Below are 16,533 nucleotides of genomic sequence, written 5' to 3'. Positions count from 1 at the left end.
ACAGTTTGAGTCGTAAAACGACGTCCTGTGGCTGCACGAAAAGCATTATTCAGCATGATGGCGTGGCTGTCAGGGTTCCTCCGAGCCATAATCCTTAGGTAGCGGTCATCCACTGTAGTAGTAAGTAACCCTTGGGCTGCCTGTGCGAGGCGTATCAACGACAGTTCCTGTCTCTCTGTATCTCCTCCATGTCCGAACAACATCGCTTTGGTTCACTTCGACACGCCTGGACATTTCCCTTGTTGGGAGCCCTTCCTGGCACAAAGTAACAACGTGGACGCCATCGAACTTCGGTATCGACCGTTTTGGCATGGTTGAACTACAGACAGCACGAGCCGTGTGCCTCCTTCCTGGCGGAATGACTGGAACTGATCGGCTCTCGGATCCACTCCGTCTAATAGGCGCTGCACATGCATGGTTGTTTACATCTTTGGGCGGCTTTAGTGAAATCTCTGAATAGTCGAGGGAATGTGTCTGTGATACAATATCCGCAGTCAATGTCTATCTTCAGGAGTTCTGGGAACAGGGGTGATGCAAAACGTTTTTTGATGTATGTATTTCGTTGCTCATTGCTTCCAGTTTAGTTCAAGTCCAAACAGCAAGCAACGAAATTTGGACTTTACATATGACAAAACAACCAGTGAAGTCGTCGAAATATCGTTGAAGGCAAAAAATGATTGTGACGCCACTGTGTGTTCTATTGTTTTGTTACATGTGTGTGCCCTGTCTTTTACGTATGTTAATTGGATTGTAATGGATTAGCATTTTATACCATGAAATATATGCTTACTGTTTCTGGACATCGATTTGTTTATTGCAGGAAGGTTATGTTTAAAGGTTAATAATGCCTTTTTGGCTTGAGTTTATGCATACTTATGGATTTATAACAGTGTGTCTAGCGCCAGGCGAGATAAAAAAACTGTACCTCACTCTTAGATTATTAAGTTTTTACAGTGGTTGTTACCCAGGTAGTAATGTATGAAGTGGTAGAGACTAATACCAATGTTACTGCATGTGGGTTCATGATTCGTACTATTCTAGAACTTTCACACATCAGTGAAAATAAATAATATTAATCGTATACAGATATAAAAATATTAACTTTCTTGCACAATGTACACATTGCATAATGTATACTCACTTAAATGGAACACTCTCCTGCCTGTACCTACACATATACACTCTCAGCAGCAATGCAGTGTGTGCCGCCATTTTGGTGTTGGAGCCAAACAGGCAGACACCTGAAGGTAGCTGGCGTCATTGCACTTACTTCCTCACCATCACTCATGATAATGAAACTATTGATCTGGCAGCACAGCCGTGGGTAGTGGCTGGTAAATAATAAAAATGCACAGTCAAATGGCAATACTGATCTCATTCAAAAAATGTACTATGACTGTGGTCCACACTATGGAAAAATAAAAAATTAAATGTTTTCGTTGAACACTCTTTGGAAGCATTTATCTGCACTCTTGCTCCATAGTGCTGAGTCAGTCCCAAACATCTGTGTTAGACTTGACGTAAGATATCACCTTAGAGAATACAAGCGAATGAATGACTTTACTTAATCTCAAGTACAACAACATTACAGATCATTTATTGTGGTTTGAAATATTTTATTACACATCAGATAATAAAATTTGTGAATATTCTAACGCATCTGAAAAAATCTACACTTTCTTTGACAATGTAAATGGCAGGTACTTTGATAATACTAGTAGTTTACAGCAATAGCTATTGTAGAGTTTCACGAAGGCAACCTCTCGGTCACTACACGTCCACGACACGGATAAGACTGTGTTACGTCGGGAGACGTCCTAAGTCGCTGGCCACCCGCAGCTGGTGCGCGACGTTTCGGTGCGCGGTAGCGTCATCAGGAGCGGAGGCTGGCCATCTCGAGGGCGTTGGCGGAGGTGGAGGCGGTGCCGGTGGGTCTGGAGTGGGCGCCGCTGCTGCTGCCGCCCCCGGAGCGGACGCTATCGTTCGTTACCTGTCAACCAGCCAGCCGTCACCATCCCCCGTCACTGCGCGCCTCTCTCTGAAGGAGCACACCACGGGGGCTTCTTTTATTTACCCGGCATTTACGGGGAAGCAAGTTGGAAGCGGCCGCTGCTCGTCAGGCTTCATTAATACAATTCAAATACACTGGTGTACGAAACAAGTACAGAACTAACTTCCGCACGATGTGTGACTCTGCTAAGTAATGTAATTTGATTAATCTTGCACCAGATATACACTACTGGCCATTAAAATTGCTACACCAAGCAGAAATGCAGATAAAAAACGGGTATTCATTGGAAAATATATTATACTAGAACTGAGATGTAATTACATTTTCACGCATTTGGGTGAATAGATCCTAAGAAAACAGTACCCAGAACAACCACCTCTGGCCGTAATAACGGCCTTCATACGCCTGGGCATTGAGTCAAACAGAGCTTGGATGGCGTGTACAGGTACAGCTGCCCATGCAGCTTCAACACAATACCACAGTTCATCAATAGTTGTGACTGCCGGCCGCGGTGGTCTAGCGGTTCTGGCGCTGCAGTCCGGAACCGTGGGACTGCTACGGTCGCAGGTTCCAATCCTGCCTCGGGCATGGGTGTGTGTGATGTCCTTAGGTTAGTTAGGTTTAAGTAGTTCTAAGTTCTAGGGGACTTATGACCTAAGATGTTGAGTCCCATAGTGCTCAGAGCCAATAGTTGTGACTGGCGTATTGTGACGAGCCACTTGCTCGGCCACCATTGACCAGACGTTTTCAATTGGTGAGAGATCTGGAGAATGTGCTGGCCAGGGCAGCAGTCGAACATTTTCTGTATCTAGAAGGGCCCGTACAGGACCTGCAACATGCGGTTGCGCATTATCCTGCTGAAATGTAGGGTTTCGCAGGGATCGAATGAAGGGTAGAGCCACGGGTCGTAACACATCTGAAATGTAACGTCCACTGTTCAAAGTGCCGTCAATGCGAACAAGAGGTGACCGAGACGTGTAACCAATGGCACCCCATACCGTCACGCCGGGTGACCCGCCAGTATGGCGATCACGAATACACACATCCAATGTGCGTTCACCGCGATGTCGCCAAACACGGATGCGACCATCATGATGCTGTAAACAGAACCTGGATTCATTCGAAAAATTGACGTTTTGCCATTCGTGCACCCAGGTTCGTCGTTGAGTACACAATCGCAGGCGCTCCTGTCTGTGATGCAGCGTCAAGGGTAACCGCAGCCGTGGTCTCCGAGCTGATAGTCCATGCTGCTGCAAACGTCGTCGAACTGTTCGTGCAGATGGTTGTTGTCTTGCAAACGTCCCCATCTGTTGACTAAGGATCGAGACGTGGCTGCACGATCCGTTACAGCCATGCGGACAAGATGCCTGTCATCTCGTCTGCTAGTGATACGAGGACGTTGGGATCGAGTACAGCGTTCCGTATTACCGTTCTGATCCCACCGATTCCATATTCTGCTAACAGTCATTGGATCTTAACCAACGCGAGCAACAGTGTCGCGATACGATAAACCGCAATCTTGATAGGCTACAATCCGACCTTTATCAAAGTCGGAAACGTGATGGTACGCATTTCTCCTCCTTACACGAAGCATCACAACAACGTTTCACCAGGCAATGCCGGTCAACTGCTGTATGTGTATGAGAAATCGGTTTTCCTCGTGTCAGCACGCTGTAGGTGTCGCCACCGGCGCCAACCTTGTGTGAATTCTCTGAAAAGCTAGTCATTTGCATATCACGGCATCTTCTTCCTGTCGGTTAAATTTCGCGCCTGTAGCACGTCATCTTCGTGTTGTAGCAATTTTAATGGCCAGTAGTGGAGAAAGAACTGCTACAGTATAGTACAGCGGGTAACTAAAAGAAGTACGGAGTGGGACTAACAGAAATGACACTTTTAATCAAATACAATAATTCCACTGCCGCTATCATGCAAAATCCCCAAGACTGGGTACGTTTTACAGAAGCTCGAAATGTAGTGCGGGCGTCAATGCGAGATGCTTTTAATAGTTTCCACAATGAAACATTATCTCAAAATTCTGGTCGTATGTGAAGTACACCAGTGGCAAAAAACAGTCAATACCGTCACTGCGCGATAGCGATGGAAATGTTACTGATGATGGCGCCACTAATGCGGAGTTACGAAATACAGTTTTCCGTAATTCCTTCACCAAAGAAGATGAATTAAATATTCCAGAATTCGATACCAGAACAGCTGTTAGCACGAGTGACTTAAAAGTAGATATCTTAGGTGCTGCGAAGCAACTCAAATAACTTAAGAAAAGCAAGTCTTCCGGTCCAGATGGTATACCAACCAGGTTTCTTTCAGAGTATGCAGACACAATAGCGCATTTCTTAGCAATCTAAGTCGGGGGACTGCAGTAGGTGGTACAGAACTTAGCAGACCCATCAGTCAAACAAATCAGTAACAGCTTGCACTGTTTGCGCTTGAGCATTGTCCTGCAAATGATGGTCAGGTCCTGCAGAAAGTGTCATCACTTCTGTCTCTATGCTGTTCATTTTTGGAACAGAACCTACGACCAACTTAGAAGTGATGGCACTTTCTGCCGGACCTAACCATCATTTTGCAGGACAATGCTCAAGCACGTATAGTGCAAGCTGTTACTGATTTGTCTGATTGATTGGGCTGCTAAGTGCTATACGACCTACTGCACTCCCCAGTCTTAAGCCCTCGTGAGTTCAACTCGATTTCTGAGCTAAAGGAAACACTTCACGGCATTCGCGGCAGAACTGCTACAAATTCGTCGGGCAATAGACCGCGGCGCTCGAAATGTCAACACAACTGGCATTGCTAAGAGTACGTATCCTAAGACTTCCACATCGCTGGCAACGGGTTATACACAATGTGGTCACTACTTTGAAGGTCAGTAAACTTTGAAACACATATCTATTTCGTACGAGCTGTAAATAAGTAGTTGCCACTATTAAAGCTCCAACCCTCGTATTTACGGAAACTTCCGAGGTCACCCTACATTTCATTCATTGACAAGCGAGTGAACTGCGTATATGTAAAGTAGGGTGTGAATAAACTCAAACCTCAGAGGATGTAGACATTGATTAGAAGACAGCAGCACAGAGAAAAGGAATTTTTTAGAGAAGAGAACTAATTATATCGTTAGATCATATGCAAAGAAATTGCAGTAAGTGGAAATTCTAACAGAAGATGTGAGGAGGCTACCAGAGTGACTTCAGCTGAAAGATCTACCCGTGGAGAATGACGCCAAGACAGGTAGTTGTGGCCGAATGGGAGTCGGAGGCCAGTGCTGGAACCCGAAATTGTTGGACGTGGGAGTGACTGTATGAAGTGAGATCGACTTTCGTGAAGAAGTGGTACGGTAATTAAAAGTGTGGAGACAGGATAGTGAGAGTGGAAGATAGGACCCTTAGTGAATATGAAATTAAGCCGACATCAACAAGTTGTTTTGATTGGGTGCAACACAGTGAACACACGTAGTGAAGTAAGTAGTAACACTGCCTCATAACGGTTTGTGTAACAAAATAACCGTGAAAATAAATAAGAGATATTGAGAAAGTAGTGATCATACGTCTTTCTCATTGCAATAATCCTTCGATTACTAATTGACAGCCACGCGGGATTAACCGAGCGGTCTTGGGCGCTGCAGTCATGGACTGTGCGGCTGGTCCCGGCGGAGGTTCGAGTCCTCCCTCGGGCATGGGTGTGTGTGTTTGTCCACAGGATAATTTAGGTTAAGTAGTGTGGAAGCTTAGGGACTGATGACCTTAGTCCCATAAGATTTCACACACATTTGAACATTTTGAACTAATTGACATTAAGAAAGAGCAGAAGAGTTCGCAATCACAGATCTATCTTTAGGTAACAAAGAACGATGTATTAGTATTACAGCTGTATAGCATAGTTCTTCAGACGAAGGAAACAACATGGAGAGGTCAGCTTTGTTGGCATATAGCAGAATCTCTATGTACTTTTCTTGCAGTGAGATTCCATTCATAAACGCACTCAGATTCAGTAAAATAACAGAAAAATTCCTTTGTGTATAGACATTAACGTATTTCTGACGGGGAACAGTAATTATGTTATACTTGGTTTAAGGTGCCAGAAGAAATGGTAGGATTATTATAGTATCGATGCCGTAGGCTTCTGGTAACGTTTTCTAGGTGAGGGATTGGAGAGCATTTTAAACACAAACATTTTAAGTTAGGCTTTACTGGAATCATTGCCTATATCGATTGAAACAACAAGGTTACTGATGGCATTCTCTTGAGGCGCTAAAAATCCACAGTGTTTCGGCTGATGGCTTCTGCGTCAGTTCGTGTGGTGACTGTCGTGGCGTCCGTCATCACATCAATGCACTAGGAGCGCTAGGACGAAAGCTTGTGTGTTTTTAACCGTTTGACGAGGCTGGGAGCACGAGAGAATTGTATATCGCCGTGAAATCATGAATTCGTGCAAAAAAGTTTACTCTTACCATGCACAAGTTTCAGAAGTCTGAACCTCCATCATTGGGTAGATTTACACTGTCTGTCCTAGGAGTTCTATAATTGATTTTGCTCCTGGCATACAAGTGACGTCAGCCTAGTAGCTACGGTGGTAACCTGAACTAACAATTGTAAACAACAGATTTGCGAACATTCATGAGGTGAACATGGCAGGTGCCATAACCTAATTTCCCGGAGACTTGGCTCATTGGAAGAGGAGTGAAAATAAATGAACGCGTGTCTTAGCTTTTCCACAGATACTCGACCGTTTCTGAGAAAACGACGTTCAAGGTTTTTGACGTGATTGAAATGTCTTTTATATAGCGGGCGATAATCTCAGACATAATTGTGGCACACTGGCTGGCGTCGCGGCCTCTCAAATTTTCGCCCCGCATTTGAAGCCCCATTATTGTTTTTATTTGTTTTTTCATTCATCCTTCCACGTCTATACAAGGCTAGTACACGAATGTTTCTAACCAAGTTTGGGGTGCAAGGGCTTACATTAATTGTGAAATCACAACTGGTTTATCGTAATAAGTGTCATATATTTGTTGTATATGATAAGTGTTTCGTAATATCAGGGGCTACAATCTTTTTAAATTCTCATATTGCCAGTTCTTATATGAATTCTTATAGTTTATGCTTATGTTTGTTCTACAGGAACATTTTCTGCATTACCTAGGACGATACTGATCGCAGAAACATTCCAAACACCACGTGTGAAGGGAAGTATGCCACAGTAACATTTCTTCATACGAATCTCACCTAGAGAAAGAAAAATCATTAACGTTGTTGAAGACTTCACGCATTCGCAATAACTTCGTGGAAAACCACGCATAGCGGATCGCTTTACCGAAAACTGGCACCTGTTATTGATCATGAATGAAAATACGCTACAGGAATTAAACTGAAAACAATTTAAAATAATTTTCTCGTTGATTTATTGATTTTTTAAAAAGTCATTCATCAGACATAAAATTAGTAAACGAATAAGGACAACGTTATTTCAGTATACATTGGAAAATATTCTTGTAGTAATCTCGTACGGACATGGATAGATAAATGAAAACGAAAATAAAAACAATAATCGGGTATCGAACATGGGGAGCAAAAAAACCCAGTACGTTGTCCTCGATGGTGAGTGTTCATCGGAGGTGAGGGTATCGTCTGGAGTGCCACAGGGAAGTGTGGTAGGTCCGTTGTCGTTTTCTATCTACATAAATGATCTTTTGGATAGGGTGGATAGCAATGTGCGGCTGTTTGCTGATGATGCTGTGGTGCACGGGAAGGTGTCGTTGAGTGACTGTAGGAGGATACAAGATGACTTGGACAGGATTTGTGATTGGTGTAAAGAATGGCAGCTAACTCTAAATATAGATAAATGTAAATTAATGCAGATGAATAGGAAAAAGAATCCCGTAATGTTTGAATACTCCATTAGTAGTGTAGCGCTTGACACAGTCACGTCGATTAAATATTTGGGCGTAACATTACAGAGTGATATGAAGTGGGACAAGCATGTAATGGCAGTTGTGGGGAAGGCGGATAGTCGTCTTCGGTTCATTGGTAGAATTTTGGGAAGATGTGGTTCATCTGTAAAGGAGACCGCTTATAAAACACTAATACGACCTATTTTTGAGTACTGCTCGAGCGTTTGCGATCCCTATCAGGTCGGATTGAGGGAGGACATAGAGGCAATTCAGAGGCGGGCTGCTAGATTTGTTACTGGCAGGTTTGATCATCACGCGAGTGTTACGGAAATGCTTCAGAATCTCGGGTGGGAGTCTCTGGAGGAAAGGAGGCGTTCTTTTCGTGAATCGCTACGGAGGAAATTTAGAGAACCAGCATTTGAGGCTGACTGCAGTACAATTTTACTGCCGCCAACTTATATTTCGTGGAAAGACCACAAAGATAAGATAAGAGAGATTAGGGCTCGTACAGTGGCATATAGGCAGTCATTTTTCCATCGTTCTGTTTGGGAGTGGAACAGGAAGAGAAGATGCTAGTTGTGGTACGAGGTAACCTCCGCCACACACCGTATGGTGGATTGCGGAGTATGTATGTAGATGTACATGTAGAAAAGTAAAACTGCGACGCTTGTCACTGTGCCATCTTTTCTGCTAAACAATTTTCTCGATAAAAGGAACATAAAGTACCTCAAAACTCTGAGCGTCGGTTTCTGAGAAACGATCGAGTATCTAGGGAAAAGCCCAGACAAATATTTGCTTCTCTTTTTTCTTTTTTTTGAATCCTCTTCCACTCAGCGAAGTTTCTGCGAAATCAAGTTATGGCACTTGTCGTGTTCTCCTCGTGCAGCCGTAGTGTTTAAACGTTGCTCGTGTCACAAACGACAGTGTAGCAACATATCTAAATTAAGAAATGCTCTTGAATGATCTGAGCCCTATGCAACACATCTGCTATGCTATCAGGTGTCGCCCGGTAATTATCGGGAACTGCGAGACCTGTTCGTAAATATTAGGTGCCACATACCTCCGGAAACCCCCTAAGGACACGCAAAACAGCAAAAGTATTGCATTTAAAATGTGTGCGGTTTTAAGCAAGTGATCATAAACTTTTCGCTCATCAGTGTATATTGCTCATGTGCTATATATATTGTAATGCTGACTCATTAAAGGTGATTGGTTAGGTGTAAGAGAGGATCTGTGGGCTCTAATCTTTAGTGGTGAAAGATATGCACAAATAGGTGTATAATTTAGAGAACTCTCTTTATATTACTACAGCATGAGGCAAGCGGTGCTTAAGTATATTGGTTTGCCAAGTTGTGTGTGACGACGTGCTTTGGCCGCTCTGTACCTTGGGAGGGCGCAAGTGCGCAGGGCCAGCTGCTGGGTAGCATGCTGCGGAGCTGCCTCACGACGGTGCGGTTGCAGCAGAAGATGTAGAAGATGAACGCCGGCCGCATCACGTTCACCAGGTCAGTCACGATCCACACGTAGGCAGGTCCGCCCACTGCCCACGACACGATCTCCATCAGCCACGTTACGCCCGTTAGACCGAACAGTTTGAGGTACAGCGAAAGCCTGCAAAGGAGAACACATTCTGTGGCGACTCACATCGACTCACATCTACATTACTGGCAATTAAGTTTGCTACACCACGAAGATGACGTGCTACAGACGCGAAATTTAACCGACAGCAAGAAGATGCTGTAATATGAAAATGATTAGCTTTTCAGAGCATTCACACAAGGTTGCCGCCGGTGGCGACACCTACAACGTGCTGATATCAGGAAAGTTTTCAACCGATTTCTCATACACAAACAGCAGATGACCGGCGTTGCCTGGTGAAACGTTGTTGTGATGCCTCGTGTAAAGAGGACAAATGCTTACCATCACGTTTCCGACTTTGGTAAACGTCGGATTGTTGACTATCGCAACTGCGCTTTATCGTATCGCGACATTGCTGCTCGCGTTAGTCGAGATCAATGACTATTAGCAGAATATGGAATCGGTGGGTTCAGGAGGGTAATACGGAACGCCGTGCTGGATCCCAACGTCCTCGTATTACTAGCAGTCGAGAGGACACGCAGCTTATCCGCGTGGCTGTAAGGGATCGTGCAGCCACGTCTCGATCCCTGAGTCAACAGATGGGGACGTCTTCAAGACAATAGCCATCTGCACGAACAGTTCGACGACGTTAGCAGCAGCATGGACTATCAGCTCGGAGACCCTTGACACTGCATCACAGACAGGAGCGCCTGCGATGGTGTACTCAACGACGAACCGGGGTGCACGAATGGCACAACGTCATTTTTACGGATGAATCCAGGTTCTGTTTACAGCATCATGATGGTCGCATCCGTGTTTGGCGACATCGTTGTGATCGCACATTGGAAGAGTGTGTTCGTCATCGCCATACTGGCGTATCACCCGGAGTGATGGAATGGCGTGCCACTGGTTACTCGTCTCGGTCACCTCTTGTTCGCACTGACGGCACTTTGAACAGTGGACGTTACATTCCAGATGTGTTACGACCCGTGGGTCTACCCTTCATTAGATCCTGCGAAACCTTACGTTTCGGCAGGATAATGCACGACCGCATGTTGCAGGTCCTGTACGGACATTTCTGGATACAGAAAATGTTCGACTGCTTCCATAGACAGCACATTCTCCAGATCTCTCACCAGCTGTAAACGTCTGGTCAATGGTGGCCGAGCAACTGGCTCGTCACAATACGCCAGTCAGTACTCTTGATACACTGTGCTAACGTGTTGAAGCTCCATGGGCAGCTGTACCTGTACACGCCATCCATGCTCTGTTTGACTCAATGCCCTGGGCACTGATTTCTCAGGATCTATGCACCCAAATTGCGTGAAAATGTAATCAAATGTCAGTTACAGTATAATATATTCGTCCAATGAATACCCGTTTATCATCTGCATTTCTTTGTGGCGTAGAAATTTTAATGGCCGGTAGTATACAATTACATCAAAAATCTAAATCTACATGAAAACCACAAAATATCTGTATATACGTCAAAAATCTTTTTCTACATCGAAAATCTACATCGACATAATAACTCTACATCTGCATCTAAAATCTACATCGACATAAACGATCTACATCTACACCTACTTTTATATTTCGAAGCTACCTTGTTGTGTGGCAGAGGTAAGATCTAGTACAACTATTATATCTCCTCTTCACTGTTGTATTCAGAAATGGTGTGTGGGAAGAACATCTCTCAGTAAATCTTTGTGTAAGCTTTAATTTCACGTCATGGTCATATTGCGAGTTGTATCTGGGCGAAAGTAATAAGTTGCCTGAATCTTCTTACATTCTACGATCTCAGAATTTTGACAGTTCACCTCTCTATAGTGCACAATGCCTCTCTTGTAGCATTTGCTACTGGCGTTTGATGAGCATCTTATCAACATCTACAAGATTATTCCGCAATTCACGTCTAAGTGTTTGGCAGAGGATTATAGAATCACTTTTAATTGTTTCCCTACCCTTCCACTCTCTAATGGCGCAAGGAAAAAATAAATAGGTAAATCTTTCCGTGGAAGCTCTGACTTATTTTATCACGATGATGATTTCTCCTTATGAAGGTGGGCGTCAAAAAAATATTTTGACGTTCGGAGGAGAAGTGGATGATTTAAACTCCGCGAGGAGATCTCACTCGAAAAAATCTCGCTGCAACGAAAACGACATATATTCGAATGACTGCCACTCCAAATCCCGTAACATGTCCGCGAGACTATTGCCCTATTTCCATTCCATAATAATAAAAAACGAAGAAACTTTACTTGAACTTTTTCGATGCCCTCCATCAATCCTACCTGTTAATGATCCCTTACTGCAGAACGAAAGTTCACAAGAAGCCGGACAAGCTTATTGTAGGTAACCGATGTGAAGCCATCATACAACTGTTATTCAAGCAATATAGAGGATTTTCAGCACAATTTTCAATCGTGTGATCATTCCCACAACATATTTCGAGACAACATTACCCCGCTTTCAAATGCTAGAAAGCGAGGAAACCCGATAAAACAATCCTCCTTATACCGACAGACAAATAAGAGTTACAGACGTCCTGTGTTATAACCTACCTTAAAAACTTTTTATGCCGCAGGCCCCCTCACAACTTAAAACCACATAACATTAAACATCACAAGCCGGTGCATCAACCGTTTCCGAGGAACAATTGCAAGCTGAAAGCCGCTGCCATCACCTACCAACGATAATATTTACTTACAGCCTACTGCTCAGCACCAACTACACTACCGTCTATCATAAAATCTTTGAGAAATGCCTGTCTGTCCCTATGTCATTCTAACTACCTCTAAGCTGCAGCCTGAACGGAAATAGCATGCGTAATTCCTATGTCACTAGGTAAAATATATTGGTGGCTGCTTCTTAAGGTGGATACTGCTAACGTGTGTTCAGAAATGCCCTTCAGACACTTCCTCCCTCTCATTTAAAACAGAGATGCACTCTTACTTCTAGGCATAACAAATCTCTACCTCGTCTAAATTTGATAGCAACCACCGTCATTCTTTCTGTTATATTCCCCCACGAATGTTGCTCGTTCTTGATATGCTTTGCTGCATCTGACGAACCGTTCTCTCTATTACTCTGCTCTTTAAATGTAACTTTAAAATTGCGTCCCGTCTGCCCCACATATCTCACTACACAATCCTGACATTTTACTTCATTCATTCTCGATTTCCTCATCTAAGTCTTATCTGTGTCCATCTTATGCTCAGCCTCTGTCATAATTTATTGTCCATCTTGAAAACAATTCTAACCCCTTTCCTGTTAAAAAAATCTCGCTAATTTCTGTGAGATGGTATCCAAATATGGCATGACTCTATATTTCTTTGGATTTTTGCCGTTTTTCTGGTTACCATGCCTAACTACTACATCCAATCGACCTTTCAAACACAACTCAAAGCCATTTTCGACCGCTATTTGTTTAAGGTTTTTCATTTCTTCTTTCTTGTTTTCCAGTTTTAGAGGTATGGAATTAGTCCTGTGCATCGTATTATTGAAAAATTCTGATTTGTGCTTATGAGGGTAGCATACCATTTTTGAAAAATGCTAATTTTTGAAAAATGAAAAATTTTTGAAAAATGCTTATTTATGCTTATGAGGGCAGCTTACCAATAATCGCCATTGTGAACGTGAGTTTCCTAAAAATCCGTATCTCGAGCATATTATTCTTATTCTCGATCCTCAGGTCCAGATAATTTAAGACTCCTGGTTGCACATGCTCTACTTTAAAAGCTATGTCCTTAAGCATCTTATTGAAGTAATTCATCAACCCATTTATTTTTTCCTTGGACCCCTGATATACTATGAAAACATCATCAACGTGTCTTCTGTTCATCCATATCTTGGAACTGTACTTAACATTTACCTTTAAAAAAGCTGTTTCGTTCTTATTCAAGAAGATGTCTGCCATCCCATTGCTAAACCTTTATCTTGTACATAAAACTTACCATTAAACTTAAAATAGTTGAATGATAAAACAAACTTTATAATCTTATAAATTCATTCACATGCACATCAGATGTTTCACTAGTAGCCACAAACATATTTCAGCTAGTGACATATGATTTACGCATGCTATTTCCATTCAGATTGCAGCTTAGAGGTAGTTTTAAGTTAGAATTGTCAAGGACCAGAATTTCTCAAAGATTTTATGACTGAGGGTAGTATGGTTGGCGCTGAGCATCACGCTTTAAATAAATGTTATCGTTGGTAGGTGATGGCAGCGGCTTTCTATTTTTCAACTGTATCTCGGTAATGGTGGATGCGCCGGCTTGTGATGTTGTATATTTTACGGTTTGAGTTAATAATGCACATGTGCAGCCTGTTTTTATGTTGTGATGAGTAGTGGAACAAACCAGGCATCACCCCATTTTGCATTGTTGCTAAATTTATTCAAGATGGTGGATGCAAGAGGGCGGGCATAGATGTGGCAATGTCGCACATATCATGGAGGGAATTCAAATTTTGGTGGCAAAGTATGTCAGTTGCTCTACCTCCACTAACCTAAATCCACCCCCTAGGAAATGGCAGGAAATTAAAAAGAAATGGCAGGAAATTCGAATTAATTGTCGGGAATATCAAATTTCGTGTGTTCACCTTAAGGCCTGGAGACCAACTGATCTAGTTCACAACATCAGCACCAGAGAGCACATGAGGTGGAATTCCTCAATTGACTGTAGTATGAAGAGATTTGGGGTTAACGATCGCAGGTAGATAGTGCTTTAAGTCACACACAGGACATGCAGTTGATATGAGTCAAATGCAGGTTATACCACACAACTGATACACCCTGACACAACAAGAGAAAAAAATGGTTAAATGCATGATAAGTGGCTTGCAGCAACATCTCCCTCTCTCTAGAATGCGTCATCAGACTACCATTAAATCATACCTTGTTATGTCCCCATCTCAACCGATCACTCCATCCACTTTCAGTCATCATTTAACGCACATGCAAGTCAATTTAGAGGCAGATGGTTCTCTTTTCCAGGAAAGCATCAAAGATAGCAGTGAGCTTGCATGTATCTCTATTACCTCAATTGACATACAGTAAAATGTTGTTAAAAAACATGCAGCAACTGTTTGTGTGGTATTTGTTAGCTGAAACGACATGGTTCTGATTGGTGGAGAGTATAGCGAAGCACATTGTAAATACTGTTTGTTAGGATTTAAAAGACCTAAACAGTTCTGCACAGGGCAAACAGATGAACCTAGTTGTAAATTACAGCTGGAGGGGAAAGCTTTGTTTGGCGCTGTCCTTACGCATTGTACACAGTTCGCAGAGCTGCAACATGTTCCCATTTCCACTTAGTGGTCTAAACATGGTCCTGTCGCATTAACTTAGCTTATCCTGTTTCTCCGTGGGTAGCAGAAGGTGGCAGATATCACTCTCTCTGACTTCGGTTCAGTTCTGACTTAAATTGGGACTATCACATGGACAAAGCTGCAAGGAGGACGGAGGAGGGACTGATGAACAGTTCCAAGATGCAGAGAGACTGTCTAAAACCACTTTGGACTTTTGCTGTATGGAGTCCTTAGCAGATAAAGGGAACTCGTTTCGAGATATAAGAATGCCTTAAATATGATTCACTAGTGGCTGTAATCATTAAAAGACTTCTCTATAGGATCCAACGTAAGTATGTGGTTGAATAGATGGTCTTGATTCCAAAATGCAGATAGCATATCTACCAGAGTGTAACACTATAGATCTAAAAAGCCAGTGTCCTGGTCATAGTATACTGTACATTTCTTATGATGTCAATCTAGCGTTGCATTTTTTAAATGATTCGTCACATGGGACACTATCTACTGCATGTGATCATTCTCAGTCAACCATCGTTCTCCCTCTCCTATAACCCAGTGGATACATCGCAGAACGTCTGTTACACTGCCTACATTGCATTGAGATAGAGTGAATTACAAATAATCTTTGTTAGCATGAGAAATATCTAGAAGCGGAATGAGGGAGTTCCTTAAAACCTCGTTGCTTAGCTGAGTCACTTTCTAAATTCGATGAGAGTCGTGATTTTATTACGAGCTTACCCCGCCAGCGACGTGCAGCTTCGCTTTTGGCCTGTTAATATACATCCCAGTGGTCACACTTATACTCAATGTCGCGGTATTTGTGTGGAAGAGCACTTCATTCACAAGCAATAACATACCACAAAAAATGGTTCAAATGGCTCTGAGCACTATGGGACTTAACATCTATGGTCATCAGTCCCCTAGAACTTAGAACTACTTAAATCTAACTAACCTAAGGACACCACACACATCCATGCCCGAGGCAGGATTCGAACCTGCGACCGTAGCAGTCGCGCGGTTCCGGACTGCGCGCCTAGAACCGCTAGACCACCGCGGCCGGCTAACGTACCACAGCTTGTGTAGTTTGTTGCATGGATATCATTGTGCCCCCCTGCAGAACCAAGACCGCTTTTTATGCAGGGTGACAATAACATACAGCAGCTGTTGTGATCTGTTTTTAATAACTGGTCGCTTATATGACAAATGCGTCTCTCTTCCTAAGACACACTGGTACCACTCGCAACAAAAACAAATACGGCATGTTCGTCCATCGGGGTCTTTCCCTCAGTATGTTCAGTGTCAACTGCATTCAGTTATGGTCGAAATTTTGTACTTAATATGGGATGTGTGATAGATTCGTTATCATCAGCAGGTTTATGAAGAATGTGCTGGAGTGTGAAGTTACTGTGACCATTGTTCTGACATGTGCAAAGAAAGTGACTATTTCCTGTCATAAGGGAGGTACAGATTTGATGTGGGAGACTGCGATTCAGTGCATCGATAGCAGAAAATGTTATCTAGAAAATTATGTCCAGTCATAAGGAGGATATAGATACTGATAGTTCCAGAGCCACACCCATCAGGAGGAGGCTTGTTTTGACACTTTACTCATTGTCAAAAATCACTATATTGGGGCTGTAATCGTAATATTTAGTTGTAATTACAGTGATAAATATATGTCTGGATTCCTAGAACGATTCTGCTTGGTGTGCAGGTGCGTGGGAAT

The 16,533-nt window shown here is 43.0% G+C and overlaps 1 protein-coding gene across 1 annotated transcript in view; it reads right to left on the bottom strand.

Moving 5' to 3' along the window:
• Positions 1-1,615: 1,615 nt before the first annotated feature.
• Positions 1,616-16,533, bottom strand: part of LOC124545442 (probable G-protein coupled receptor Mth-like 1) — a 133,541-nt gene continuing 118,623 nt past the window's right edge. Inside the window, exons 5-6 of the mRNA XM_047124364.1 lie at positions 9,301-9,527; positions 1,616-2,038 (exon numbers count right to left, since the gene is read on the bottom strand). Coding sequence (XP_046980320.1) covers positions 2,022-2,038; positions 9,301-9,527 — 244 coding nt within the window. The 3' untranslated portion in view covers positions 1,616-2,021. The remainder of the gene's footprint in view (positions 2,039-9,300; positions 9,528-16,533) is intronic.

The sequence above is a fragment of the Schistocerca americana genome, chromosome 8 (genome assembly GCF_021461395.2).
Source record: "Schistocerca americana isolate TAMUIC-IGC-003095 chromosome 8, iqSchAmer2.1, whole genome shotgun sequence".
NCBI classification, from domain to species: domain Eukaryota; kingdom Metazoa; phylum Arthropoda; class Insecta; order Orthoptera; family Acrididae; genus Schistocerca; species Schistocerca americana.
This window is presented reverse-complemented; position numbering and strand designations above follow the sequence as displayed.